The 27,735-nt window shown below is 39.1% G+C and overlaps 1 protein-coding gene across 2 annotated transcripts in view; it reads left to right on the plus strand.

Annotated features, from left to right (window-relative positions):
- The window catches only part of ZZEF1 (zinc finger ZZ-type and EF-hand domain containing 1), an 83,317-nt gene that overhangs the window by 23,304 nt on the left and 32,278 nt on the right, over positions 1 to 27,735 (plus strand). For both annotated transcript variants that reach the window (XM_088152424.1, XM_088152426.1), the window contains 20 exons: positions 805 to 1,020; positions 1,755 to 1,855; positions 2,377 to 2,546; positions 3,619 to 3,749; positions 4,209 to 4,279; positions 4,697 to 4,811; positions 6,439 to 6,598; positions 6,789 to 6,910; positions 7,012 to 7,134; positions 9,205 to 9,371; positions 11,892 to 11,973; positions 12,108 to 12,309; positions 13,077 to 13,225; positions 14,656 to 14,896; positions 17,771 to 17,850; positions 18,596 to 18,689; positions 22,218 to 22,710; positions 23,504 to 23,668; positions 25,061 to 25,180; positions 27,242 to 27,403. In XM_088152424.1, the coding sequence (XP_088008550.1) occupies positions 805 to 1,020; positions 1,755 to 1,855; positions 2,377 to 2,546; positions 3,619 to 3,749; positions 4,209 to 4,279; positions 4,697 to 4,811; positions 6,439 to 6,598; positions 6,789 to 6,910; positions 7,012 to 7,134; positions 9,205 to 9,371; positions 11,892 to 11,973; positions 12,108 to 12,309; positions 13,077 to 13,225; positions 14,656 to 14,896; positions 17,771 to 17,850; positions 18,596 to 18,689; positions 22,218 to 22,710; positions 23,504 to 23,668; positions 25,061 to 25,180; positions 27,242 to 27,403 (3,164 nt within the window). The remainder of the gene's footprint in view (positions 1 to 804; positions 1,021 to 1,754; positions 1,856 to 2,376; positions 2,547 to 3,618; positions 3,750 to 4,208; positions 4,280 to 4,696; positions 4,812 to 6,438; positions 6,599 to 6,788; positions 6,911 to 7,011; positions 7,135 to 9,204; positions 9,372 to 11,891; positions 11,974 to 12,107; positions 12,310 to 13,076; positions 13,226 to 14,655; positions 14,897 to 17,770; positions 17,851 to 18,595; positions 18,690 to 22,217; positions 22,711 to 23,503; positions 23,669 to 25,060; positions 25,181 to 27,241; positions 27,404 to 27,735) is intronic.

Consider the following 27,735-nt stretch of genomic DNA (forward strand, 5'->3'; position numbering starts at 1 on the left):
GGGATATTAATCTAATAAATACATAAACTATATATCAGACTTAATGGAGGCATGTGTGTTAATTTGCTGTTGGATATCTCAATCACGTCAAGCTAAAGGAAGCATTACAGACAGCAACTATCATTCTATTGTTGCTTTTTAATTTTTCGACTGTCATCCCAGTTTGGTGAGTGTTATTCTGTGCAATTCAAACTATTTGTATTAAAGACTGTTATATTGTTGCTGTTAATAGGGTAAATCTGTATATATTTGATTGTAACAAAGTATAGCTTTAAAGCAGAGGTGTAGTCTGGGGCCACAGAAGTCCTGCTGGCATCCCCTGTGTGCTGCCCCCCTCAGGTGGGTGGTTCAGCCTTTTGTTGTTGTTTTCAGAGATTTGGATAGGGATTTAAGGAGCGAAATTAATACCTTAATTATTGCAAGGTCTTAAGATGTTTAAATCCCCAATGACTCCCCTCCCCAAAATGGGTCCTGATCCTGCCCTCTTTTGTAGAATGTGCCTTGATCTGATGGTAATTGCACACTCCTGGTCTAATGAAAAAGCCATACACTATTTTACATGATGTGTGCTGCGGGCTGCAACAGGCATTGTATTAAAGGCATTACCCTCAACAGGAAAGAAATTATTCTATAATGACCTGAATCGAACTTTTTAGTCTTATGAATTGAGAATACCCATGTTGATGTTAAAAGAATTGAAAATTGATCAAATAGCTCAGCTAACCATATTTCACAGCTCTGTGCATAGGAATGTATTTGTAAAAAGTTGCTTGGGACTCATGTTTCTTTTCTGTTCTTTTCTAGTATTTGATGGTAAAGTTCTTGTGCACCAGGCAAGAGAAAGCTGAACGGCTCGGAGTGCAAGGCTTAAGTGTCTTTGGGTATATTCGGTCGGCATCCGAAGAACCTAGCAGAAGCAAGATCTGTAAGGAATGTGACAGACTAAATGGCGATACCATTTGTGGGATGACTCTTCTTCTAAAAACTCTGTCTTTCATCCAACAGCTTGCACAAGACTTGGTATGTGACATTCTGTTCCCTGCAGCTGCCCTTCTCTAGAGTGTTTTGTAAAGACTCATTGACAACAAGTTTTAATAAGGCATTAATAAAAATATAGGATCTTGTCAAGAACGATAATGTGAAATGCTGTAAAATTTCAAGAAAACTCATTCTGTATGCAGTTCAGATATGTACAGGAATTATTAGTAGATTATTAATCTGAATGAGATTTCACTCTTTCTTCAAAATGCAGATTTGCAGTTTGAGGCATTTTTATCTAGCCAGTTGCGTTTATATCCCTGAGTTTCTTCCACCAGGAAGAGTTGGTGTGCCAGCTGTATCCATTGTTAGAAAGAGATGATCTAGAGTGGTAATACATGTCCCAGAAACATCCAGACTATATTACCATAACACTTTGAATATGCTTCAGAAGTACCCAATAACTATAATGGTATAGATTATGTAATAACGGGTGCATAATTGCATGACCCCTTTCAGACTTACTGATGCATTATGCCATTAGCTTTCATGGATTGGATTCCATTTCATCAGATAGCAGATCATCAGGTACATAATGCAAATCCACAAACTCTTATTCCATCATGAATTTTCTATCTTCAGAATGTCGCAGGATTCTTTGTTCTCAAAAACCAGTTCCCACTCGGTGCTGTTTAAAAGTTCCTCCTTCTGTCCCAGCAAAATCTACTTCATATCAGATTCTTTTCCAACTCATTATTTAGTAATTCCTTTTATAGGTTCAGAAGAAAGAAAGTGGTCTACGGTATAAATCATATCTGGACTTCTCAGGCCTGGATTTAAAGCTTTTCTGGAATTTTTATAGTAAACTTCACCAAAAGTAGGTCCCCTTCCATTATACTAAACAAAAGTAGCCACAGTTTGTTGAATGTTGGGTTATCATTGTGGTGGTTATTATTAGTAGTGAACAAAAACTTCAGCTTTGGGCTACTGCCAGGTACGTGAGTACAACCAAAATGTCCTGTTGGGTGTAACTAATCAGCAGATTGGAAGACATGAAACTGGTAAGTTACAGCTATGAAAAACTACATCTATAATTATCAGCAGGCACAATGCTGTTGTTGAAGAGAAACCAATATATATATATAGTTGAGAAAAATAAAAATCTAAAGCAAGTATTGAATTTTCCAGAACTCTGTGATAAACAGGGCCTTCTGAATGGATTTATTAACTCTTAACTCCCATAATAAAGTGTTATGAAGACTTTCAGCTGATTGGTATATAGGAAGTTATACAATTTAAGGTTCTCTGCTTAGTTATGTTTAGGGAAAGCTTTTTAAATGCTGAACTACTATCTTAACGATAGTTTCATGACAATAGTTTTGTGGCTTTTCCTTGTAGCCCAAGAGAAGAATGCATTGATGCCCAGGCCATGCTGTTACAGCTTCTTCAGAGTTGCTTCTCGGTGCTCACATCAGATCCCAAAGCTGCAAAGACTGAGGACACTGCTCAGAAAAGAACACTTGAAAGTACAGAAGCAGCAGAGGAACTTTATAAACATCTGTGTGAAGGTGATTCCTCTCGTCTTCCATTACAGCCCACTAATTCCATGTGGTTATGGACTTCTCTCTTTAATAAAATATATGAGGCATTGACAGAGCACAGACTTTGCATGTAGCAATTCCCACGTTCAGTTACTGTTATAGTTGACTGGAAGTATCTTGATGAATGATATCTGCTCTGGGTTTCAGTTCTTTCAGTTGGTAGGAAATAATGGGCTAAACGTGTTCATTTCATTTGAAATTTTATATTCTACCTTTTAACCAAAAGCGTCTATTGGTAATTTAAACAAAAGAGATGATGATACTCTACCCTCAGAAATTCAAACGTTCATATACCCGGTCCTTAGTACTCTGGCTGATGAAGACAGAGAGAGAGAAAGGTTCACTTTGTTTTTTTCAGTCCCAGGGCAGCTGGCAATTCTTTGAGGGGTTGTGGAGAAAGGAATAGCCATTGCTGTGATCTTCCTGGAAACAGGGAGTGAAATCTCCTACTGACCCTTGATTCCATGACAGATATCCAATATGCCTTCTGTGTGATCTCAGATCCCAAGATAACTGGCACTTGGAGTTGACTATACTTTCGGCTAGGGAGGGAGGAAAACTTATTGCTCACTGTACCTGAAGTTCACCCAAATATTTTTGGTTTCCCCACTAGTTTCTCACTGTGGTCAGTTCCTTCTCAACTCACAGAATTAAAAAAAAAATGCAAGGACTTTGTGGACAAGAATGTCTGTTAATCTCTGTCTAAAACACTCAGTGGAGCCTAAGCCGCCTTCATCCAGGTTGAATCCTAACCCACTTCATATCAGCTGATTTCTCTTGGTGCAGTAGTTGTCATAGCATCTTCCAGTCTTTTGTAGACATCACAAATTGGGACAACTGCTGATATTGTTGCATTCCTAGTGGACTGTAATTTATCCTCCAAAAACAATGATATCCTTAAGTGGTATCTTCTTGATAGATCTAAGAGGAAATATGAGATGAGATTGCAAGTAGAAGCTTAGAAACAGGAAAAGCAATTGGAATTCAACATATTCCTGGTTTATCAGGTCAGCATAATTTTATCTTTTTCAATGAACAGTTGTTAACAGCGACAGTGAGTCCACGCCACTGAAGACTCTGAAGCAGGAAGTGACTAACACATTACTCAATGGAGCAGCCATCTTTTTCCCCCATAGACATACCAGGCGGGAGCAGCTCTTTGCAATGCTGGTATGTTGTGAAGATAGGTGAAATGTAATTTTTGTTGTATATGATATTTTAAAGAAAATTGTACTTTTTAGATTAGACTGTTTAGATGCATGCATCTTCTGTCCAGCCTGTCTCAATCTGCCTTCCAGCAACACATTTATTGACTAGTTTTAATGTTTATCAACTATTTTTTTAAACTTGTTCATGTTCCATATACAGTATCTCACATATGTAGATTCTGTCTCCATCATTTTGTATCTACTCAACAATCCTGTGAGTTATAGAAGGCCAGATCTGATTGATATATCCTCATACAGTCAAATTCTGATCTTCCCAATTTAAGTTCAGCATTTGAAGTGCAATATGACCCTTGCTGCTTGTATGTCATTGTACTTTAAACTTTCAATTCTGCTTATTTTCTGTGGCCAAAAATGTGTGTTTGTGAGATTTATTTTTTTAAAAGCCTTTTCTATTCTACAGAATAACATTACAGAGCAGAAACACAAGCCATCTGTGCAACTTACTTTCAAATCCCTTTGTGCATATTTTAGGTAAGCAAGTTAATCAATGCATGCCTTGACTGAATTATCTCACCTGCACTTTTTTCTTTTTTCTTTTTTTTTTACATTTTCTGGTATGAGCCTGCAGATCATCAGAATGGGATTGCTGCTTCAGGAAACAAAACATTAGAAATGGTTAATATAGAAACATTATCTGAGTTACTTAAAAAGATAAACTACAACAATAAGAACTGAGAAATATATGGTTCTATTTCAGAGGTGGGGAGCCTGTGGCCATTCATAGGTTTCTGAATGAGAGAGTCTAGCATCCATTTGTATTCAGTGACAGTTGAATTCAGCATCAGAGAGAGTAACAAGCTGCCCATTCCTGGTTTGTTTGAAAATTGATGTTCCGGAGTATTTGGTGATGAACAGTACATTATTATGGAAATGTCCTTTCTTTATCAGTGATCAAGATCCAGGTGGGCTTCTGCTATTACCAGACAAAGGAACTTCTGCAGATGTTGATGTTGCTCAAGTGCTAACAGTGATGAGGACCCTCCTGATGGTGATGTCAAAAGAGGTGGTCATTTTTGCTGGATTTTTTTTTAAAAAAATTTTCCGTACAGAAATGATAATTTATATGCACTTCATTTCTGGGAAGTCAGCTGTGGAAGCTGTTTCTCACAGTATGTTCCAATATCCAGTTTCAGAACAAGCATATCAGGTTTTTTCATTAAATATTCATTTTAATTTTAGATGAAAGATTATTTAAATTCATTAAATAATTTATTCATTTTTTCATTTTGTAAGGTTTGCAACCCTGAATCCCAGAGAAATCCAATGCCAAGAATTCAGGGGGAGGCTCTTAGAAAGAAACAGCTTTTTATTCGGGCCGAATAAAATCAGGGTAGACCCTTTCCTGCATACCCTCAAGGCATCCTGCGTACATGTCCCTCTCGCTTTGAGCTAATGGGTTTTTCCTACCGCGGCTGCAAAGGCAACCCCCCCCCCTTCAATTTTAATGTTTCATTAATTTCTTGGGGTGGCAATATTGATTGGGTTTGCAGAAAATTACTGGCAAATTCAAATACCGATGCTGATGGGTTGCATTTGTTGCAACTAAATCTGAACAGAAACTTCGCAAGTGTTTAGTGAGAAGTTCTGCTTTATGTAATAGTGTTTTTTTTTATACCATTTTAGATTAAAATGATCTAGCTTGTGTACAATATAATGTTTAATTTTTTTTTTCTTATATGCTGAAGTATGGGTGCCTAAATTTTCTGGGTGAAGGGACACATTTGATATTTGAGTTCTGCCCTAAACACTACCCTTCCCAAAATAGGAGAAAGAACCAGCACAAAACTGATTTGATTTCATTTAAAATTATATTTAATTATAATTGTACATATTTCAAAGAACTAAGACCAGGTGGAGGTGGTGGATAGCCAGCAAACTGTCAGAAATGCTTTAGTTTTGATTGCTCATAGGAAATAGAGTTAAACTTGATGGTCCAACATTGCTTCACAGTTTTTTTAAAAAAATCCAAATACCCACACCCAATCTACTTATGTGATGTGATCCCACACACTTTATAACCCTCAGTTCCTTCACCTCAGTCAAGTTTGGCCATTGACAGTCAAAAAAGGTTGCCTACCCCGCTTCATCATTGCTCATGATTGTGATACTTAGACCTAAGAAATGCAATTTCTGAGGTTCCTTTTTGACTTGTGTTTAAAAATAATAAATGTGGAAAATTGAAAAAAAGTGTGATGTGAATACCATTCTTCCAAGAACAGTCAGTTCTGCACCCGGCATACCCTTTGAGTAGATGGGGCTGAAATTTTTGAATACTGATTTCTTGCGGGGGGGCTTAAGGGGTGAAATTACATCGCTTAAAAATGCTGGAACCCTTCTCCAAATCTGGCTGAGATGTGCTAGTTTTGGGGCAAGGGTTAAAGGGGATCACTAAAGCACCAGTCTTGTTTCTTAAACTCCCTAAAACCCCAGGAAACAGGGAATAGCATTTGAAAAACTTGGCAGCATCTATTCTGGGCATCAGCTACATATCTCTTGTGGCCCCTAGGTAGGATATAAGTAGAAAGTGTGGCCCCTCTCAGGCCAAAAAAAAGTTGTCCACTTTATTCTAGTTGCAAGATTTCTAGTTTTGATTTCTCACAACTTTGAACTTACTGGGTTTTTTTCCCCAGTGTGAAATGTTGATGAAGGATGTTGTCTTGCAAGACACTGGCCCTGTTCTCTCCTCCTTATTCTGGTCGGTACAAGGTAGCCTCCTGTCTTGGTGTTACTTGCAGCTTAAAGGCAGTGATGTGGCATCCAAGAGCCTTGCCACAGAAACCCTTACAAAATGTGAGTATCTGAGCTAAAAATCATAAGCAGTCCCCAACGTTTTAGGCTCCCCTTCCCTAAAGTGGTACATGCATCAGTATTTTTGAAGATGAGGGGAGAGGTAATCCATCCGCATTTAGTGGGCACCCAGTGACAAAATCCTGTTGGTGATATTTCCTTTAACTGTTGCCTTGTGCTCTCTTTTGTCTAGATGTGCAACAGTTCCTATCGAATATTAGGACAATTTTAGAGTCCCTCCTGTCCCAATACAGTAGGAAAGCCATCGTGGAAAAATTAAGCAACTCCGTCTTTGCCATGGTAGCCCGTCAGCTGGTGAGTGAGCTGAATGAGTTCTTACAGCAGTTGCCTATTTTCTTTTTAGTTTGGTGTCTCTTTTTGGAAGTGTAACACCAGATGTGTTGTGTGTTCCCTAGATGATCTTTCTGCAGGATTTCTGCATTTTAGACATTCCCCATCGGAGCCTTCTGCAGGATGTCAGCACGTTGACGAAACTACTGAATGACCTGTCTGCAGAGTCCGAAAACAGTCCAAATAAGGTAACCTGAGAAAAAATACAAATGCTTAACAATGTTTCATTTTGCAGAGTCCTTGGTGCTCTCTGAGCTTGGTTGTTTGCTTGTAGACGTTTCATTACCCAACTAGGTAACCTCATCAGTGCTTCTGATGAAATGCTTCTAATGAAGGCACTGATATTACCTAGGTGGGTGATGAAATGTCTGCAAGCAAATAACCAAGCTCAGAGAGCACCAAGGACTCCACAGTTCAACTCTAAGCTACAGATATTCTCTTTTATGGAATGTTTCATTTTGTTTATTAAGTGTTGAGATTGTAATATTGATATTAACACTGTGGAAGATGTGATAAGTCATAGTTAAGCACTTAAATAGATTACAGGCTTCTGGGGGACTTAGTATGCTCTTATCCTTGATTGGAAAACACTCTTCTGTTTGTATCTCAGCTTTTTGGTTATTTGTTCCATTCCAGGATCTGTTGTAAAATGCTGATAGGAAGCTGTTAAAGATTTTAGGACCAGGAAAATATGTGGAGCATATTCCTGGCAGTTCAGAGAGATACCTGAGATTCTGGGACCCAGTGTGGGGTAGTGGCTTAGATGTTAGATTAGGAGTGGGAGATTCAGTTTCTGGTCCATTCTGAGCCATAGAATCTCACTGGGCCAGTCAGTTTTTTTCAGTTCAACCTACCTCACGGTGTTATTGTACTGGGGAAAAATAGGAAGTGGGAGTACTTTCTTTGCTGTGCTGAGTTCTGAATGAAAAGCAGGATATAAATCCAAAAAATAAGTACCTGTTGTAGCTGGAGTAGCACTGAGAAGTCTCTTTTTATTCAGGCAGTCATTAGATGAATCTTAGCTCTGTGCTCCTCTGTTTTTACTACTACTGCACTATTATTGGTGCTTGTAGCTGATATTTCTCTTTCCTGCTTAAAGTATGCAGAAAAATCTGTAAAGCATTACAGAGGCTTCAGCTGAATCTCAGGTTTCTAGGCTCTGGCATATGAAGATCTGTTGTAAACCAGCTTAGGAAAATCTGATTTTGAAAGTCAGCATACAGGTAGTCCTCAACTTACAATGGCAATTGGGACCAGAATTTCTATCGCTAAGTGATGCAGCCATAAAGCACAACCACATCACTTAACAATGGCAGTCCCTGCAGTCCCGATTACCGTCGTTAACTGAATCCCATGGTTGATAGGCAAGGCAACTTCCTGCTGGCTTCCCACAACCAGTCAGTGGGGAAGCCAGCAAAAAATTGCAAGTCCCAGGCCCTCAGGTAGGTAAGTGGCTGTTGCCAGGTGGGGGAGGGAGTGAGGGGGTAGGTGGGCATGTGAGGGAGGGTCTGGGAGGGTGCGCAGGGATGCAGTGTGGCCGGGGAGGGTGCATGGGCTATGGCATGGGTCGGGGTGCGCAAGAGGCACCACATGGGTCAGGGAGGATACGCAGAACTGCAGTATGGGTCAAGGAGGGGATGTGGCGTAGGTTGGTGAGGGTGCATGGGGTGCATGAGAGGTGCGGGTCAGGGAGGGTGTGCAGGGGTGTGGCACAGGTTGGGGAGAGGGTGTGGGGGTGCACAAGTGGCTGGCGTGGTGTGAACACAGAGGGGCTGGGGGAGGGTGCACAGGTGGGGAAGACTTACCCCAGCGACTTGTGATCTTCCTTGCCAGCTTCCCCTTTGATTTTCTGGGGAAGCCAGCATGGAAGGTTGCAAATGGCGATCATGTGATCACAGGGTGCTTGGCAACCAGTTGTAAGTGCCAAGCACCCAGATCACAATCACGTGACCGTGGAGTGCTGGGAGGGCTGCAGTTTCAAGGACTGGTCATAAGTCTCCTTTTTCAGCACTGTCATAACTTCGAACAGTTGCTGAATGAATGGTTGTAAGTCAAGGACTACTTGTACAACTTTTAAAATAGAGAAACAGATCCCTGGGTGGGTAGGCCCACTGCTATTAGACAAGTCAAGACCTAAATTGGAGCTCTGGATTAATTTTCCATGTGCCCACTGGACAAGTAGTCGCAATTGTTTTCTAGACCAAGCTTCAGAGAGTTGACTAATATCTGCACCTTCTTTATGGTTTTATTTGTGTCAGATGGGCATAGAAAGCTGGCAGCAGGAGCAGCCAGTGGTACTACGAACATGGACAGCGGAATCTCCCCATAATTATGATAACAACTGCCATGATGTTACTGTCTTCCTCTGCCCAGGAGCAACTTACTTTGAGGTTGAGTTTGACGAAAGATGTGAAACAGAGCGGAGGCAAGTTGGTCAATCCTGTATTAACACTTCTTTGTTAACATTTCCTTTTGGCCTTATTAGCTGCATTGTTGAAGCTACTGCAAAAGAGGTGGTTCTTAGATTGTTATGTAAGAACAGTTTTAGGACCCTGCTTCCCGAAGGGTCAGGGATTTTAAACCTAAAACCAAAATGGAAGAAGGTGAGTGGATGGTTTTGTACAATAACATTTGTCTCACATCTTATACCTCTTCCCATCAGGTCCTATGCTGCTAAAGTTTGCAGGACAAGAAAATGTATTATGGTAATCAGTTTCTTGTAGGGATTGCAGTTTATTGCATTCAGGAGGTCACTTAGTAAGTGGCATCCTCAGTTTAATCTAGTTAAAAACTGCGAGGTATTGAGTGGGGTGCTTGTAGAGGGCAGAGGGAATGTCCTTGAAGGACAGGAGGAAGAGCTGCTACCAAGGTAAAGGTCAGAAAAAAGGGGCCTGAGCCCAGGCCAAGAATGTAACATGAGTAAACATGCCAGACAAGTCCCTCCTTAGTTCACATGAAGATAAAAAAGAAGCAGATTCAGACTTGCAAGATTCTGTTATTAAAGCTTTACAATGAAAGTAGTACTGACCTACGTGGCATTGGTTTGCTAGTCTGGTCTACCTTGAAGAGCTGACATAGCTAAATACAATTACATCCTTGGTTCTCTACTGTTCAGTATTTCTGTTAATGACTTGGTGGTGGAAATGTTTATGAAATTTGCAGACCACACACAGTTGGATTGGATATCTCATATCCTAGAGCAGGGGTGGGCAAACTACAGCCCATGGGCCAAATCTGGCCCACTGCCTGGTTTCAAACAGCCCATGACCTAAGAATGGAGGGCAGGCAGCAGATCACCAGGCCTGAGCAGCAGCCTATCAGAGGCCTCTGCTGGTGGGCCGGCACCGTCCAATGACTGCCACACCCCTTGGCCTGTGAGCCATGCCTGCGGTGCCGGAGGAGGGGCTGGATGTGGCCCTTTTTCCTGACCCTTCCCTAGAGGACAGATATGAAATTTGAAATGATCTGGGTAGATGAAAGAAATGGACCAAAAGTAAAAGAATGACATTTCATAGAAATAATTGTGAAATTGTTCATTTAGCAAGCAAACTCAAATGCAGAAGCATCTGATATGGGTACGTGGCTTGGTAATAATACTTGTGAAAAAGATACTGGAATACTGTTTGTCTGAAAACTGAATACAAGTCCGCAATATTGTGATGTGGTTACAAAGGCAGTTTTAGGCTGCATCAGCAGCAGTATAGTTTCCAAGTGACAGGAAGTAGTAGTGCCCCTTTGGTCAGATTCCACCTCAAATAATATGTTCAATTCTGGGCACTTCATTTTATGGAGGATTAAACTAATTTGGAGAAGAGCAATGAGGATGATCAGGGACGAAGCTCTACAAATTGAGGGAGCTGAGAGTATTTTGCCTTGAGAAAAGATTGCTAGGGAGAATATAATAGCACTTTCCAAATACCTGAAAGATTATCACATAGAAGAAGGTCAAGACCCATTCTTGTTCCATAGTGTAGGGCCCGGTATAATGGGTTGAAGTTACAAGAAGACAGATTTTGCTAGGAGTTTTTTCTATCATTCAAACAGTGAAAGTAGTTCAACTGTGGAACCATTGCTCAGAGAAGTAGTGGGCACCTGTTTATCCATTTTGCTCTAATTTTTGCTGTCTAGGCTGCTCTAATTTGGATTCCTACACTAAAGCAGAGTGTTAGATTCAACTATATGATTCTGTAAAAGGGTCTCAGGAAATGAAACCCCGAAGAAAAACTGGACTTTATGAGCAAATAGCATGATTCTGATTTAGAAAGCTGCCGGTGATGTTGTGATACCTGGTTTGGGGATCAGTTGCAGAAGCAAGTGGTTGGGTTAAGTGTCTTTGTAACCCCCACAACAAATAACTTATTTCTGATGTCTTGCAGAAGACCTTGGGTAGTATGAGGAACCTCCAGCCCTCCAGAAAGCATTGCCCCAGCCAACACAGTTTGTTGTGGTGTGGTTGTTAGACTTACGCTAGAAGATTTTCTGTCCTTGATTTAATGGGCCATATACATCTCAATGTTCTATTCCAGTGTGCACAAATATAAGGAAGGGTGTTATATCAAGCATGGGGTTAGGGGCATTTGTCCTGTTCCTCTGTACCTCTGAGATCACTTCCTAATTTGGAAAAAAACAAACAAAACAGAACTGCTTTCTTTGTACTTTGCAACTTTTCGGCAACATTCTTGGGGAGAGTGGGCTTTCTGCTGCCCTCGTGGTGGGGGCTTCTGCTTGCTATGTAGTTCCCTTCTCCATACCGACTTTCTATTTTCCTTCAGCACCCTAATGGGCCTTCTTTCCATCAGGAGTGTTGGTGGCCCTTCAATATCCGTAATGAAAAAACTGTCTTATGGGCTCAGTTGCATGTCTTGTTTTCCAGATTAATCAGACAAAGGGTGCCAGAATTAGCCCACTTAAAACTTGTTCTTAATCTGTTCAAAAACATTTGTAGGTATGATTACCTGGAATTTACTGATGCCAAAGGTGCAAAAACTCGCTATGATACCAAAGTTGGCACAGATAAGTGGCCCAAGGTGAGCAATCCCCAGATTCTAAGCAAGAGATACATGGTTGGTGGGTTGGCATTCCTACCCCTGATGTCTGATCTTAACTTGTTTTTACTAACCTGTTACACCTACAAAAATGTGGCTGTTTTATTGCTCTGTAGAAAGTGACCTTCAAAGCTGGTCCTCGGTTGCAGTTTCTCTTTCACTCTGATAGCAGTAACAATGAATGGGGCTACAAGTTCTCTGTCACAGCCTATGGACTGCCTGATGTTGACATTTCTTGGGGCCTGGATTTGCATCTGCTCACGGCTAAGCTAATGGGGCGCCTAGCTTCACAGAGTATGGTGTTGAAATCTTCACAGGGTGAGTAATTATTAGTTTAGCTTTGTTCATTTTCAAGCCCTTGATGCTTCTGTAGGTAGGGAGATGGATGCACTATGAGAGAGCTGAAACCATTTTATTCTCAAGGTTTATATTTAAAAATGCCTCTAAATTTAGGGAACAGTGGAAGAAATGCTAAACAATATGTTTTAAAACAAATACTCAACATTGGAGCTGAATTTGTCACTTAGAATTTCTGTGTTCCCATAGCCCACCCACCCATCTACCCTCAAAGGGCTGTCGTGCCTGAAGTGTGGTGCGTTTGTGTGTCTGTGTGTGAGTGAGTTGTAAGCCTTGGTGGGGGACACTTCTTCCTGACAGAGCGGAAATAAATAACAACTTTGCTAGAAAGTGGATTAGAATAGGGATATTTAGCCTCTGGTGCTTTTACTTGCTTTACTTTACTTTAGCCACTGCAGTCCCCCAAGGATGTGTTGATCTGACATGAGATCCAACATCCAACTCATTACCCCCAAAGATGGCTTTTAGAAAAACAAAAAGTTTAATAGAACAAAAGGAAAACAAGAGCACCACAACCTACACAGAATGCATATATTGAGAGTCTCAGGAGTGGAGCAAAGGCACAGGAGTGCCAATCTCTAACATTTTATGTATATTGGCTGGCTTTTATAGTGAATTTCTTTTTCATTTTCTACTGACTTTACATTTTCAGACTGTCATCTTAAAATACATTAAATTTAACAGCGGTAAAGCCTCTGCTACTCTAACTTAGTGTTTATTCTCTCCAGGGGTAGGAGGTGAAATAGAATTGCCTCCCACAGAAGTGGCAGCAGTTCTGAACTCTCCTTTATGGAAACCTGTCTTCAGGCATCGGATGCGTTCTGAGCAAACACCAGAAGGCCAGAAGCAAAACCAAACCCAGCAGGAAAATAAAAAGGTATTAAGGTTGGCTGCTCACGCTTATTAACATCAATTCAGAGAACCTTTTGGCCATTTTTTCCTCCTTTTCTGACAGCTGTTATATAATAATTCAGTGGTTCAAACTGACCACAGTTTGTATCAGAGCAAGCGATCAAGACTAAGGATGGGACCAGACAGAATTTGGATTAAAAGAGCTTTCAGCTTTAATCATGAAGCAGGTGTTGTTAGGCTAGGTTTCATTCCTGAATTTATTAAGTAGAAGAGCTTCTTATTGGAACTGATTTAAAATTATTTTTTTAACTACATTTCAGATGAGAAGTTTTTATTCAGTCTGATTCAAAGTTTTTATGATCCAAATAAGAAATCTTTGGACCAATTCTGTTATAATCATGACCATGATTTTTGAAATTAATCTGTCAGGTTCAGCCCAAGAAACTCAGTGGAACAATTCAGGAACAGTTCAGTTACTTTATTAGCTTATACCTACTAGACAGAATCTTGCCAGATCAACTCTAACCCCCAATGACAGCAACTAAACACTGAATTCCTTAGGGTGGTGCCAGTTTCATCCTCTTCGTTTTCACACGCTCAGGCTGCAGGCTGAGGAGATGCTTGAGATTCTTCTCCCCCTCCCTATGACCTTGGACCTCCTCACTCATGTCTTCCATCACATAATCTTAGCTTCTGTTGGTTTTATACATTTTCCTTTCTTTTTATACTGCCTCCTAGTTCTGAACTTTCAGTGTTGTCATATTGTTGTAGCCACTTAGCTACCTTAACTGTGATTAATGGAAATAAGCCAATATCATCCCCAAGGCCACGAAGGTCACTTTTCAACAAAACTTAATTAAACCAACCAGCAATTTGAATTAGATGATACATTAAGTGAGAAAATAGCCACTTTCTCACTCCATACTATTTTGCCCTTCCCCCATAAGAAAACTCTCTGAAACTTCATGAGATTGCTAATTGTCATAAGATTTTATGGTCTCACTTTAAGGTGAGATCCTACGTAAGATGTTGGCATCCTTGTGCAACATCTCACATGGTTTTGTGATCTTGCAAGATTTCAGTGTTTTTTCGAAATGTTAACTTAATTTGGGGAAGCATGGAGGCCTTGCTGCTTGTGTATACAGTGTTGCCAACCCTCTTCTTAAACTTACTAATCCAAAATGTATTTATTTAATAAATAAGACGGAAGTTTAATTTCTTGGCCACACTGAGGGAGCAGTGGGAAACAACACATAGGTAAAGAAGGAGAATAGCTTGGCTCATTCTCGTAGTATAATAGTATAACATTTGTCTGTCTGCAGCCTTTTAACATTATTTCTTTTATGTCCTTATTGAGATTGGATCTTATAATGCTTATAGAAATAATCATTAGGGGCTCTGAGTTGGGTTGAAGTAGAGGTTAATGCCTGTATCTGTTCTGATGCTCTTTTTTAGGAAATCAACTCAGATGCCAACTGCTGCCATAAATTTCTCCTTGAGTTCTCAAAGTCAGACCCTGCCCAGGAGTTCTGTGGGCCAAATTCTGAACTTTTCAAAGGACTTTTACAGGCATGTAATAAACAGGCCCCAAAGACTGATATAGTTGCTGGTTCTACTATCGATCAAGCTGTCCAGTCTACATTTGCTGCTTTGGTGTATCTCTCTCCAGATTTGTATGGGAAGCTGCAGAAATATGGTAACTTCTACATTAGTGAATATATACTCATAGCGAAGACTGCTGCTTATATTACATAGCAGCCTTCCCTGGCCTGGTTTCCTCCAGATGTGCTGGATGACAGTGAACATTCAGATGTTGTGGCAGCTGGAGGATTATGGGAATTGTAGCCTAGCACATCAAGAGGTCACCAGGATGTGGAAAGTTGTTATTTAAAATTCATCTGTAAAGTGCAGCTTGCATGTTTCCTCCATAATATTTGTATCTTGACATGTATCACTTTATGTACAAGGAAAAACCTGAAGCTTGTGCCTTCAGGAATAAATAGTGTTACTAGCAGGGAAAGAGCACCTAAGTTAATTTTTCCTAGGAAGCTTGGTATAGGAAACCACTCTTCTGAAAGTTCTCCTTTGAATATTTTGAGATATGTCCAATTTCCAAGCCACCATGATGGGGTATCATATTTGCTTTGGATGCATTTGCAAGATTACTTTGTGATTCTTCTGCATCAAAAGACGGCAGGCCCTTTCATATCTTCTGTAATCCCAGTTGGCCAAGTCGTCTTAGAGAGAAGACAGGGGTGTTGTGTTGTAGGATATCATTCTGGTCCTTGATGTAATTAAACAGCTCAGATGAAAGAGAAAGACATATATCCCTGAAAGTACTCTAAAGTCATAGACCAAGGCGGTTGGGAATTCTGGAAGTAGCAGAGAGAGATCAGTTAGCTATTTTCTCCTCAGCAAAGCTTTGCCACGTAATTAAGAAAGATCTAGAATGAAGATCAAGATTGATAAAAGTAAAAGGAAGGAATATAAAGGTAGCTTATTTGATCAAGATTAGAATAGATATGTTGTTATGTCTGGTAACCCTTAATGGACTTTTGTTGATCTGGACTGAATGACAAGGCTTTAAGGATTTGTTTAAAAATAAGAGATGAGATATGGGAAAAAGAGATCATTTGTTGTATTTTAAGAGAAGGTGATAAGTTACTAAAATTGTTTATACTTGTGATGAAGGGGGAAGTCATTTCTTTATATATTTCTTTTCTTTTTCTTTACTATATTCTTATTTTTTCTTTTTCTATTTTTCTTTCTAATTTTTTCTTTTCCATTTTTTCTTTTTCTTTTTTTAGTTTGTATTAGTTTTTATCTAATTTTTAAAATAATTTTTAATTTTTAATAAAATTACTATAAAGAAAAAGAGAGAGAATGGCTATGGAGCCCATATTTCCACTTAAAAATGTATGTTAAATGAAAAAGTTCTAAAATATAATCTTTAAGTCAGATAGATTAAGAAGCAAGAAACATATCCATAAACTTCAAATTATGGCCCCACAATCAAAGTGTTCCTTTTCTACACTTGCCTCCTATATGTTATTCTAATCATATCTAAATTGATTTTCTGTTGAGTCTGTTCGCGAGACACTTACAAAACCCTGAGTTTTAATAACTCTTGGTGGAATCCTGAATTTGTCAGCCAACAGTTTTGAATTGGGCGAGGGTGAACTCCCATTGGGTAGCCATAACTGTTTCTTGTAAGATGCAACTAAAACTTTGTGCCTTGAATTAAGAATTCATATATAATACAGGTATAGAGCCATTTTTCTCTTTGTGAAATCAACTTAAGGTCAGTTTATATATGCAGCAAAACAGATGGTAAGGTACTTCAGATTGCATATTTTGTAATAAATTCTGAGATATTTCAATAGTCAACAATATAATCAGTTTAATAAAAGATGAATACAGAAGGATGTGATCCTTCCTTAGCACAGGAGCAAGACTGATTGATTGATTTATATCTGTCTATATCACACGCTTCCAGCAAAGCTGACATGTTGCTGTTAACAATCCCAAGAAATAGCAGTCCGAACCAAAAGTAAATGTGGAACAAGATAAAAGTAACAGCCTCATAAGACGATGGAAAATAATTTTAAAATCATAACATCTCAGCATCGAAAGAATAAAGTATGACCCAGAATACCTGGTGCCAACATTAGAAACCTGAGAGCATATTAAAGCTATAAAGGGCAAAGGTATAAAAATACATTTTAGACTTTTCTTAAAATGCACCAAGGAAAAGGCTGACCAAGCCATTTGCAGGTGGGAATTCCACTGCCAAAATGGTCCCAGTTGATTTCAGATGAGGCTTCTGGTAGGGCATCACACACAAAGTGCCTCCACGTGCCGGACTCATTCTCCAGTTACTCCATTTGGAGTAAGCCATTTCTTTGGGTAGGAGAGGCCTAAGCAGTATAAGGATTTATATGCAGTACCAGGCCCCTTGAATTTGGCTCAGAAAGTAAGTGGGAGTCAATGCAGTGTAGCCGGAGTAGATGTCACATGTACCCATCACATCACACCCAGCATACGTTGCTAACACATTTTGAACCCGTTGCGATTTCTGAACCTTCTGTAAGGGGAACCTCACACAGAGCACCTTGCAGTAATTTAACTGGGATGTAACTAGTTCTGGGTAACAGTTCTTTCCAGGAAGAGACATAGTTGGTAAATTGTAAATCATACCCAGGTGGAAATAGGCACTCTGGCTCCATTCTGCCTTGAGCATTCAGAGACAGTACAGGGTCAAAAAGCACTTTGATACTCCAAAATAGTATGGCGAGAGAAAGGCTGAATTCTCTGTGGGCAGGAAACTAAGTTTCTCTTGTGAAGGCAAAAATCAAACTTGCAGGCTGAAGGTGTCCTGCCCTAGAGAGCTTCACCATTAGCATGATTACTTGTGTAAACTGGCCCTGCAGCAAAAGTTTGGTGATCTACAATAGTGATGCCAAAGATCTGTCCTAATCTTTGGAATTGTTGAATGTCATCCCGGGTCAGCTGCATGATCAGAAGAGGTTAAAAGGGCCTCTGTTCTTACTCCATCTTTTTGTCCTTACAGTGAAGAGTGGAGACAAAACTCCTTTAAATGAAGAATTTGCACAAGTATATTTACTGGCAGATGGAATCAGAATATGGATGGTAAGAGGTCTGCTAAGTGTTTCCATATGTCCCTCATTTACTAAGTGAGTCCCAGAGTTGATGTGCTACAAAGCTGTTCAGAATTGGTCAGATATTGCTTAGATGTTTGAGGATCTCTTTCTTTTGGTAGCAGTAATCAACTCTTATGGGGCAATTGATCCTGCAAAACTCTTTTCTCAAGGAATTGGTCAACATCTGTGCAGGTTGTACCACTAAACAGGAGGTGAGGGCTCCCAAATACCTCTTCATTAAAAAAAAATAGCATAAAATCCTGCTACTGTACATGTCAGGAATAATGTTTAGCTAGAGCTGTCCCCCCAGTCATGCTGATTTTCCATATGGAGAAATCCACTTCAATGTACAACCTTGAGACAAGCATACCTTTCACTTATCCATTGGCTTTCTTGATGAGTTAGAATTATGCTTACCTGTTACATTGTTAATCCATTAATCCTGTTCGGGACCATATGCTTCCTGGTGCAATCTGCCTTCTGAAGGCCATGTGTTTTGCAGAATCTGAATTGATCATCTTCGAAATTAGGCCTATTAGTAGTACTTGGTCTATAAGCTGCCCATTCCTATATTTGTCTAGGTTTTTTTTTTAAAGAAAGTATCTGGATTTGTAACACAATTCCATTGAATTGTTGATCTCCACTCATTGTGAGGAAATGTGTTTATGGAGATGTCATCTGGGAAAGGCAAATGTGAAACCCTTTCATTCTTTTTCAAACTTTCTTTTCTGCAGCTGGAAATGAAGCAGAAGTTCCTCATGGGCCAGAGGAGTGATGGGGAGGAGCAGCAGGCTGGTGAGATGAGCGAGGTAAACCCAGAATGTCTTGGTAAGTCTCTTTCTGCACTTGCCTCTTTTTGCAATCCTTGCTTTTCCCCATCTGCCAACGTTATGAAAGGGGAAAAGCAGAAGCAAGTTGTCTGAAGCCTTAAGACAAATGTATTTATTATGGGGTTATGTATCATTTTCAGTTTCTTCACATGCTTGACCTGTTATTCCAAGCTGCCTCACAACTAAATTAGTATGGATTGATATAAGAGAGGTGCTAAAATTTTACCAATTGTAAAAATTGCAATAAAGGATAAGTCTCCACAAGAGTGTCTCGCTGAGCTTCACTAGTCCTGTTTAATCTTTAATTTAAGTGGCTTAAATGTAATAACAATCTGCCTCTTTAGCTTTGCATAGGTTTGCGTTTGCCCAGGAAAAGATGCGGCTTTAAGGAAGCGCAAACAGGCATGACATGCACACTCATGCCCAGTCCAAAGCACCTTTTTTTGTAATAATTGTATTGAAGTTTTTAATAGACATAGTAAAAATAAATACAAACTAAACTAAAGGTTTAAAGAAAAGTAAGAAAGAAGTTTAAAAAGTACAAGAGAAAGAAAAGAAAAGAGACAGAATAAAAGAAAAAGGAAAAAGAAGCAAAGAGAATAATAAAGAAGTGGCTTCCAACCTTTATCACACCAAGCACAAGCTAACATAATAACTCTTCATCCTCTTTTAAAATTACAAACAAAAAGCTCTTCTTCTCATAACCTAACTCATATATACAGTATATACAATCTAGAAATCTTCATCTTTTCAGTCCTAGTTCAGCAAAAAGTCCATTAGAAGCTATCAGAAATACAGTTGTACCTCAGGTCACGAACTTAATTCGTTTCGCAACTCTGGTTGCGACCCGAATTGGTCGCGACCCGAATCAAATTTTCCCATAAGGTTCAATGTAAATACGGTTAATCCATTCTGACCCATCCGAATTTGGTTGCCAACCGATTTTGGTCGCGTCCCGAATCAAATTTTCCCATAAGGTTCAATGTAATTACGGTTAATCCGTTCTGAACCATATGTATTTTTTTTTTTAACCACAAAAATATGAAACAAAATACAGTACAGTGCAGTACGAAGAGAGAGAACGCTAACCTTGCTCGAGGCGACTTCTGGCGTGGAGGACAGGAAGGCGGGTAGGGAGGCGGTTATTGCTTGGAGGGAGAGTCCCCCTCCCTACAGGAAGCCACAACCATGTGTCACGGCAGGGAAAATGGCCGTGGATCCTGTTCGTCACCCGATGCGGAGTTTGCGAACGGAAGCAAAATTTTGCGAATGGTGCTGTTCATGACCCAAATTGGTCATGAACAGAAGCGTTCGTAACCCGAGGTACCACTGTATCAGAGAGATGATTTATCCCTGATCAAATAGTCCAACTTCATATTCTCTCCTTTTGTGCTTCACAATCATGGCCTTTAATTCATTCCAGTGGCGTTGCAGGATTTGATCTTCCATCAGTTTTTGCCATTCAAAAGATTCTCCAGATCCTTTATCAACTACTTTGCAAATCCAATAAAGAAGCACTGTCCAGGATTTCTTGTTGCAACTGCTCCTTGTCCAAGTCATTTTCTTGATTTTGTCTTTTGTCTTTCCATTTTAGTAAACTTTTCAGTTTTATTATATTCCATACAGTACTTACAAGTCCTATTATATCTGTGTCAGGTATAAGTTCCTTTTTAAAATCTCCCTTAACATCTTCTAAAGGTTTAACCATTGGAACCTGTAAGCTTTCTAAGATACTAGTTATTAATATCTCAGTCCATTTTTTAAAGAACTCTTTAAGGAACTCAAAAGTTATACTAAAAGTTGGCCACTTTAAAACCTTAGTTTAAATGTTGATAGGTGCACCTTCCCTTTTATTTTTATTTTTTTTTCCTTTCTGCCTGGCCATTTAGTCCCCTCTAGTGCTCATTTGCAATGTTCAAAGAAACACAGTTTCTAATGTGGTTTTAGTTCCATTTCAGTCATTTCCCAGGGGTCTTCTAGTCTATTTATAACTTAAATCAAAATCTTTTCTTTTTTTTTGCTTTTTGCCAATTATATATTGTTTTTAAACTCTTAAGTCTCTATTTAAAATTCCTTGTATCAAAGAAAGAAGGTAAAACTCACCAGGTGCCAAATTAAACTTGGCATTTTGAAGGTCTCTAATATCCATGAGAGTTAAATAGATCATTTCCAAAAGTGATTAGAAAGTGAGTGTAGCTGGCTTAGTGTCGTTTTTAAAGGCTCCACCGCAGCTGAAAACAAAGATGTCGTCTCCTGGCGCTGTTCTAAGATCCCCTCATGAAGAGCTGTCATTCTGAACACTTGTGGGCCATCTCCCATCCTCTTCTTCTCCAGAGAGGTTCCAAAGGTCCAATTTACTTGCCGGTCCCTCATTCTTCACCGCGGCCATCAGTGAAGATAGCAGAGACGTTTTCAGTGAGCCACGACTCTCTCTGAAGCTTTTTTCTCCAAAGCACCTTTTCAGCTTCTGAATTGAAGCACAGCACATTCCTAGCAGAAATATATTTTTTACACAGTTGCTTTTGTAGTTCAGGAATGGTTGCAGCCAGCTCTGGTTATTTAGTTCAGAATGCATATGTTATTCCTTAACTTCTTCAAGCATCTCAGAGCAGTAGTTAGAGATTAAACATGCCTTACAATAATACAAAGTAAAATCTAAACGTAATCCAGAAGTTTAAAATTAAATCAACCATTTAAAATACCTGTACACAAATATAAAAATGTTTGGTTTTGTATTTTTAAAAGTTCTGAACAAATTAGGTTTTAACGTGGCACATATATATACATAGCATATCACATGAATATCAGCTATATCCCTTTTAAAAGGGCATTCCAAAATCAAGGCAACACCAAAGAAGGCTGTCTTGTTTGAAGATAATAGATCAACCTAAAAAAGGGGCAGTGAGAAAGTTCTCTGATCTTTATGCATGAGACAGTCCTTCAGATATTTGGACTCCAAGCCATTCAGGGATTTAACAGTAAGCACTAGCACCTTGAAATAGGTTCATTAGCAAGTAAACAACTTCAGTTTAGTTATGTTCCTCTTAGGCTAGTAGGGAAGCATGCTCTGGCCTTCTGCTTATATTTCTAGAAATTCCTGGCTCATTTGAAGATGACTGGCTTTTATGTCTCTCAGTAAGTCCCAAGGTCTTGTTACCAACTGGTACAATGTTTGAACTACACATCATTCATTCTCTTCCTAGCATCCAGGCTCAGTTTGCCATTGCCTGGGTTGACAAAACAGTGCACTGATGTGCAAAAGGAGAGGCTTGAGGCAACCCTGAAGTTTGCAGAAGAATCTCACCCAAACCATTATTCTAATAAGCTACAGTACTTTAATATGTGTGAAATTTGTATTGTTTTTTATAGTCTACCTCATTCATTCATTTGTTTATTTGGAATTGCTACATTCCCAAAGTGTGTGTTCCAGTTTTCTAAAGAAACACTGTAAGAAAGATCTGAGATTTTGGGGTGCAGAGTGTTGCTTGTGCTGTTCTTACAAAACATACATTGCCTTCCATTGTAGCACAGCAGTGTATCGAGAAAAGTCTTTTGTTGCTGAATTTTTTGCCTGTACGGACCAAGACAGAAGGTTACAACTCTGATAATCTGGAGGACCATGGGCAAGGCCTTAATGGGAAACGCCAAAGGACAAGTTCTGTAGTAGAAGCAGATTTCCAGGCATCACATCCGTCACCTGCTTGTGAAGCAACTGGTTTTCCTTTCCCAGAGGGAGGTCAAGACTCTGAACTAAACAAAAAGCAAGTGCCCGATTCCCCACAAACAGAACTAGCTTCAGCACCCCAGAGTAGTGCCCTGGAAAAAAACTCAGAGCAAGAAGAAACCTTGTCCCCTCCTTCTACCCCAACCCGCAAGCCTCCATTCAGCCGTGGACGGCTCCGGCTGCTCTCCTTCCGCTCAATGGAAGAATCTAAATCTGCACCCAGCATAAAGGAGAAATATCCCATCTTGAAAGACATCTTGGACTTCATCAAGAATCAATCTCTTTCCCATGAAAGGTGAGCCAAATTGTACACTGGATGCAAATCTATGTATGGGGCTGAGTTTTCAGGAGTGGATATGTTGTTTAATCCTATAAATTATAGTCAAGAAAGAACACAAGAGATATCATAACAAACTTAGAACCCCAAATATTAAACAGGGAGTGAGCAAATGCAAGGAAAGATATTTTCAGTATTTAAACAGAGCAAAATAGTCCATGTTTTAGTAAGAAGAATAATTGTTCCAGAGAATTCTAGAACAGATATTGAGTGGAGAAAGATACAGGGAAGTAACTTTGAAAGTTCAACAGCAACCCCAATTAATGTCAAGACAAAAGCAAATCTGGAGCTTAAATTTATCTTTGAAATTGTATAAGGCAACACAAATAGCATTTTCCTGATTCCTTCAGGCAGTGATGATCTTTAAAGAATGGCAAACAAATGGAAAGTTATTTTGCCAACAATGCTAGTGTAGGAAATATGGTGAGCATTGTTGTGGAATTGATAGTAATTCTACCGGGGTCCTCAGGACATGAGACTTGACAGGATAGTAAAAAGCAAACATCCAGATGCTCCAATATCCAGGGTGAGCAATTTATACCATGCTGTCCTGTACTAACTAGGAGGAAAGACGTGATCTGTTTAATCTTCATCCACATCTTCAGCAAGACTCTTGTGAGATTTTTAACTGTCTTAGCAGAGAAAAGTATACAATATGTAGCTTTTTCCCCACCAAGATTCTATTAATTCTGATGATGATAATGGTGATATTCTGTCATCGCATTTGGATTTGTGTGTGTTTTATCCCCAGTGTCCTGAAAGTCCTTGCTTTGAGGAAAGCTCAAGCCAAAAACATTTTGGAAGTGCTGAAGATGATCCTCCAGTGCCTAAAATCCCTCAGCCAACCTCACTGTTTTGTTCCACCTTGCATAATTTTCCTGCTGGAACTTTTAGCTTGCCAGAAAGACTTCACAAAGTAAGACATGATAAAAACCATCTCTCCTGACACTCAAATCATTTTAGATCTCTTTGCAAAAGGTAGATCAATCTCCCTCAGTCTGTCATTTTACAAATAGTTTAGAACTACAGTTGCCTGAATTCCCAGTCCTTGGCAATAGTAGCTGGGCCACAAGTTAGCCTAAGGATCATTTGCAAATATCTCACCTCACACTTCACCTGAATTTTTGCTTTACTTTACGGTTTTGATTGTAGAACAGGTAAAAGTTGTTTGATTTTTATTAAGGGGTCCTGGAAATTAATTCTTAAATAGTGCTTTCTTCTCCAGTGTAGTTGAGAGTAGATAAGGTGAAAATTTAGAGAAAACAGTGCTGGGAAGAGGATTAATGTCCCTGTCTCGTGGAACTAATCAGGAGCCCCCTTGTTTTTGAATTTAACTGAGAAATATCAAGACATTCGATCACATTGTCTGAATCCTAATGTGATACCAGAGAAGAAAATGAAGTTATTAAAATGGCAGATCAGAGTATTGGACTGCTGTCTCTGGCATCTGCCTGCCTAGTAAGATAGGAAAAGATGGCTCTTCTTGCATCCTTTCTCTTAAGGGATGTCATCTTCTCAGTTACAACCGCCTTTTTCTTCTTGAGATTAGACTGACCCCCACCCTGTTGGTTTTTCAGAAAGCCATTAAAATATGGCTATTCCAGAGAGCTTCAAGGTAGATTTCTGAAGAAGGGACCCTGCTTCTTTGAGTTATGGCTATACTCGGCTGTTGTTTGGGGCAATTCTATTCTGTTTTGCCATTTGTTTTACTATTGTTTTTACTCTAATGCTCATATTATTTTGAAACTTCCTCTGAACCTCATTTTGATTTAAAGCAGCATACAAATTGTACTAAATCAGTGAAATGATAAAATAAATACAATATGAAAATAGCATAAAATATTATTGGGCTAGGATGAAGGGATGTCTGTCTGTCTGTCTGTCTACAGTGGTGCTTGAAAGTTTGTGAACCTTTTTGAATTTTCAATATTTCTGCATAAATATGACCTAAAATGTAATCTGTTCTCCACACAAGTTCTTAAACTAGATAAAGAGAACCTAGTTAAACAAATGAGTCAAAAGCATTATACAGAAAAGAGCTCACAAACTTTTAAGCACCACTATATCTATCTGATACTGTTTCGAGGTGAGCCACATCTAAAGCATCACAAATCATTTCCTGTACTTTGGAAAGTGGAATCCCCCACAAATAACTGGACTGGAGCGTTCTGGAATGTCCAGTTATTCCCTGCAATGTCCTATCCCTGCATCCCATATATGTTTATGTAATGTATGTATCACCCAGTGGTGGGTTTATGATGTAGTTCACCAGCCACTCTTTTTATTTTTATTTTTTGTTTGTTCCCAGCTATTTTGGACACTTAGAAGGATGTGGGGCTGAATTACACCGAGAAATACGGGAATCCTTCTACCAGCTGCTTCACTTCTTGGTCGATGCTTTGAAAGGATTTAACAACTACAGTGACAAGTATGAGCATCACTCATAAAGCATGCAAAATTACTCTTTAGTCTTATTGCTTATCTTGGTAATTGATCTTCTTGATAGCAGTTGGTCCTTCTGTGAAGGAGAACTTATAAACTGTTGTTTTCTTACTTTGGATCCTTACATATTTGGCTCCTTGAATTATCAAGTTCACCTTATTCTTGGTGACGGTCTGGGTGTTGGTTTCTTTTGTCCTTAGTTTAATAAGTTATATATGTTTAGTTTTGTTCTGGGTAATTATTGGGTTCTGAGGGTCTGCCTTCTCCCATATTCATCTGCCAGTCAAGTCACACAAATGGAGGACCATTCTACCTCTTCCTTCCTGAGGTTCAGGAAAGCAGTTAAGGCCTGGCTTAGGAAGGCATACTTTGGGATGCATCAGTGGACATGTGACTATGTATACTTTTTTTATCCCTTACGAAACTACTGAGATTTTTATGATTTTTGTATGGATTTTTATTCAGCTTTTTATTTATTTTTCAGTGGTCTATCTGATTGTTAGCTTCTCAGAACCTCAGGAATGAACAGTATACAGGTAGCCCCCGGGTTAAGAATGCCTGGGTTACGGATGACCCATAGCTAAAAACAGAGGCTATTGTAGCAAAATTTGAGTTAAATACACAATGGTTCAAGTTAATTATACAATACTACTTATACAATATTATACAATAGTACCGTTCTGGCTTACATACAAATTTGACTTAAGGACAGACCTTGGGAACAGAACCCAGTTCTTAAACTGGGGAATATCTATACAAATACTGTAAATGAATAATCACCATGTATCATTTGTAGTGGGTGATAAGGAAGGGGTCAGTTTCTCTGAGAATACTTCACTACTGCATTCAGATGGTACTAGGTTGAATAATGTTTTCCATGGGAAAAAAAATTTTTTTTGAGTTACCGTCATATTGTTGATTCACAGGAATTGTCTTCTGTATGTTTTGATTATATTATTCATAGAAACTGTTATTCCAAAAAGTGAGTTGTAAAAAAAATCAGCTGGGCTGTCTTGGTCCATCAAATTAAACTTTCTCCTAAAAACAGAGATCCTGAAAATTCTATGTCCTTTTTAGAAACCTGCAATACAAGCATATCAGCAGGTCTTAATTAGGTAGAGTTTGGGTTTCCCACAATTTAGTAATATTTAGATCAGTTTATATACTATATAAAGCTGGCTTAGTGATATATTAGCAAACAAGCATAGCTAACAACTACACATAGACTGATATAGAAATGCAGGAGTCTGATTTTGTCTTTCTGAAGAAATGAGAAAATAAAGCTATTAAACTAAAACCAAACCATGGCTTCATTTCTGGTACATTCCAGGTAGACAAGGCTGCAGTGCTACATTTTCATGTCACATTAAATTTGACCAACCAGGCCTTAGGCAGAATGAGTGGCTATAGTCACTGTAAACATGTAAAGATTTGCTGACTTCCATGCAGTGGTCTCTTACTTTTTTCTTTGTTGGATCTCAGTGTATTGTGATCTCAATTTATTGTGACAAGTTTATAAGTAATCACTATGTGGAGTAAGATTCAGCAAAGGGATTTTTAAAGTTAATGGCGTATTCATTTTTTGTAGGGGAAGCTGTATTTCCCTTACTGACATAGCTGAGCACAACTGTTCTCACTGTGGAGATTGTGAGCTATCATTTCCTTGGCATAGGACGAATGAAAGCTATATTCTGCATACAGCTAGCTAACACTAAATGGGAAGAGGCTGTGTCAACCAAATCATAAGCACTGCCCCACTGGATCAGTGAAAGAGTCAATCATCTAGAGGCCATTTTCCTACATCTGGATAGCTCTAAAAATAGAATACTTTTCTCTGCTGTTCACCTGCCAGCATCTGGCTGTTCCTGTGCTTCAAGTGCAACTGCCCATTTAAATTCTTCTCCATGATCAATGTGTCTAATTGCCTTGCAAAGCCATCTAAGTTGACAGCTATTATATAATCTTCTGGTAGCTAAATTACACATTGTGTATGCAGGATGTCTTGAACATAACGGCACTCAATTTCATTGGATTATTATTTGTTTAGATCATTACTGCCTGCCTTGTCCTGTGTGCAGACATGTCTCCTTCACCTTTTGGATATGGGCTGGGAGGCAAATGATCTTTCCTTCTTCATTGATATTCAGCTACCACGTCTCCTCATCACCATGTCACAAGAAAACATAAGTACTCATGACAAGATAATTTGGTAAGTCAGGAAAACATGTAATATTAGAAAGAGAAGTCAGTAAAATAATTTAAAAATATCTTTTGCACATGTTGGAGATTTTCCACAACCACTTTGAAGGCTCTTGATTAAAAAATGGAGTAAAAGTCTTCAAATGACTACAGAATGTGCTAATATTATAAAAAATATAACTTCACTATTAGCCAGTTTCTGCAAAGAGGAAATAGAATTATAGCCTTAGTTTTTTTGACCTAGGATAATCTAATCACTGCCTTAGTTGGTTTTGGGCATTAGGCGAAGTTCCAAGGCTCTTGGCTAGACTGGGAAGTCAAAAAAAAAAGTCCCATAAGAAG

Source organism: Python bivittatus, unplaced genomic scaffold, assembly GCF_059951505.1.
Source record: "Python bivittatus isolate LINGU-HERP-01145 unplaced genomic scaffold, Pbiv_v1 ctg000690_np1212, whole genome shotgun sequence".
Lineage (NCBI taxonomy): Eukaryota > Metazoa > Chordata > Lepidosauria > Squamata > Pythonidae > Python > Python bivittatus.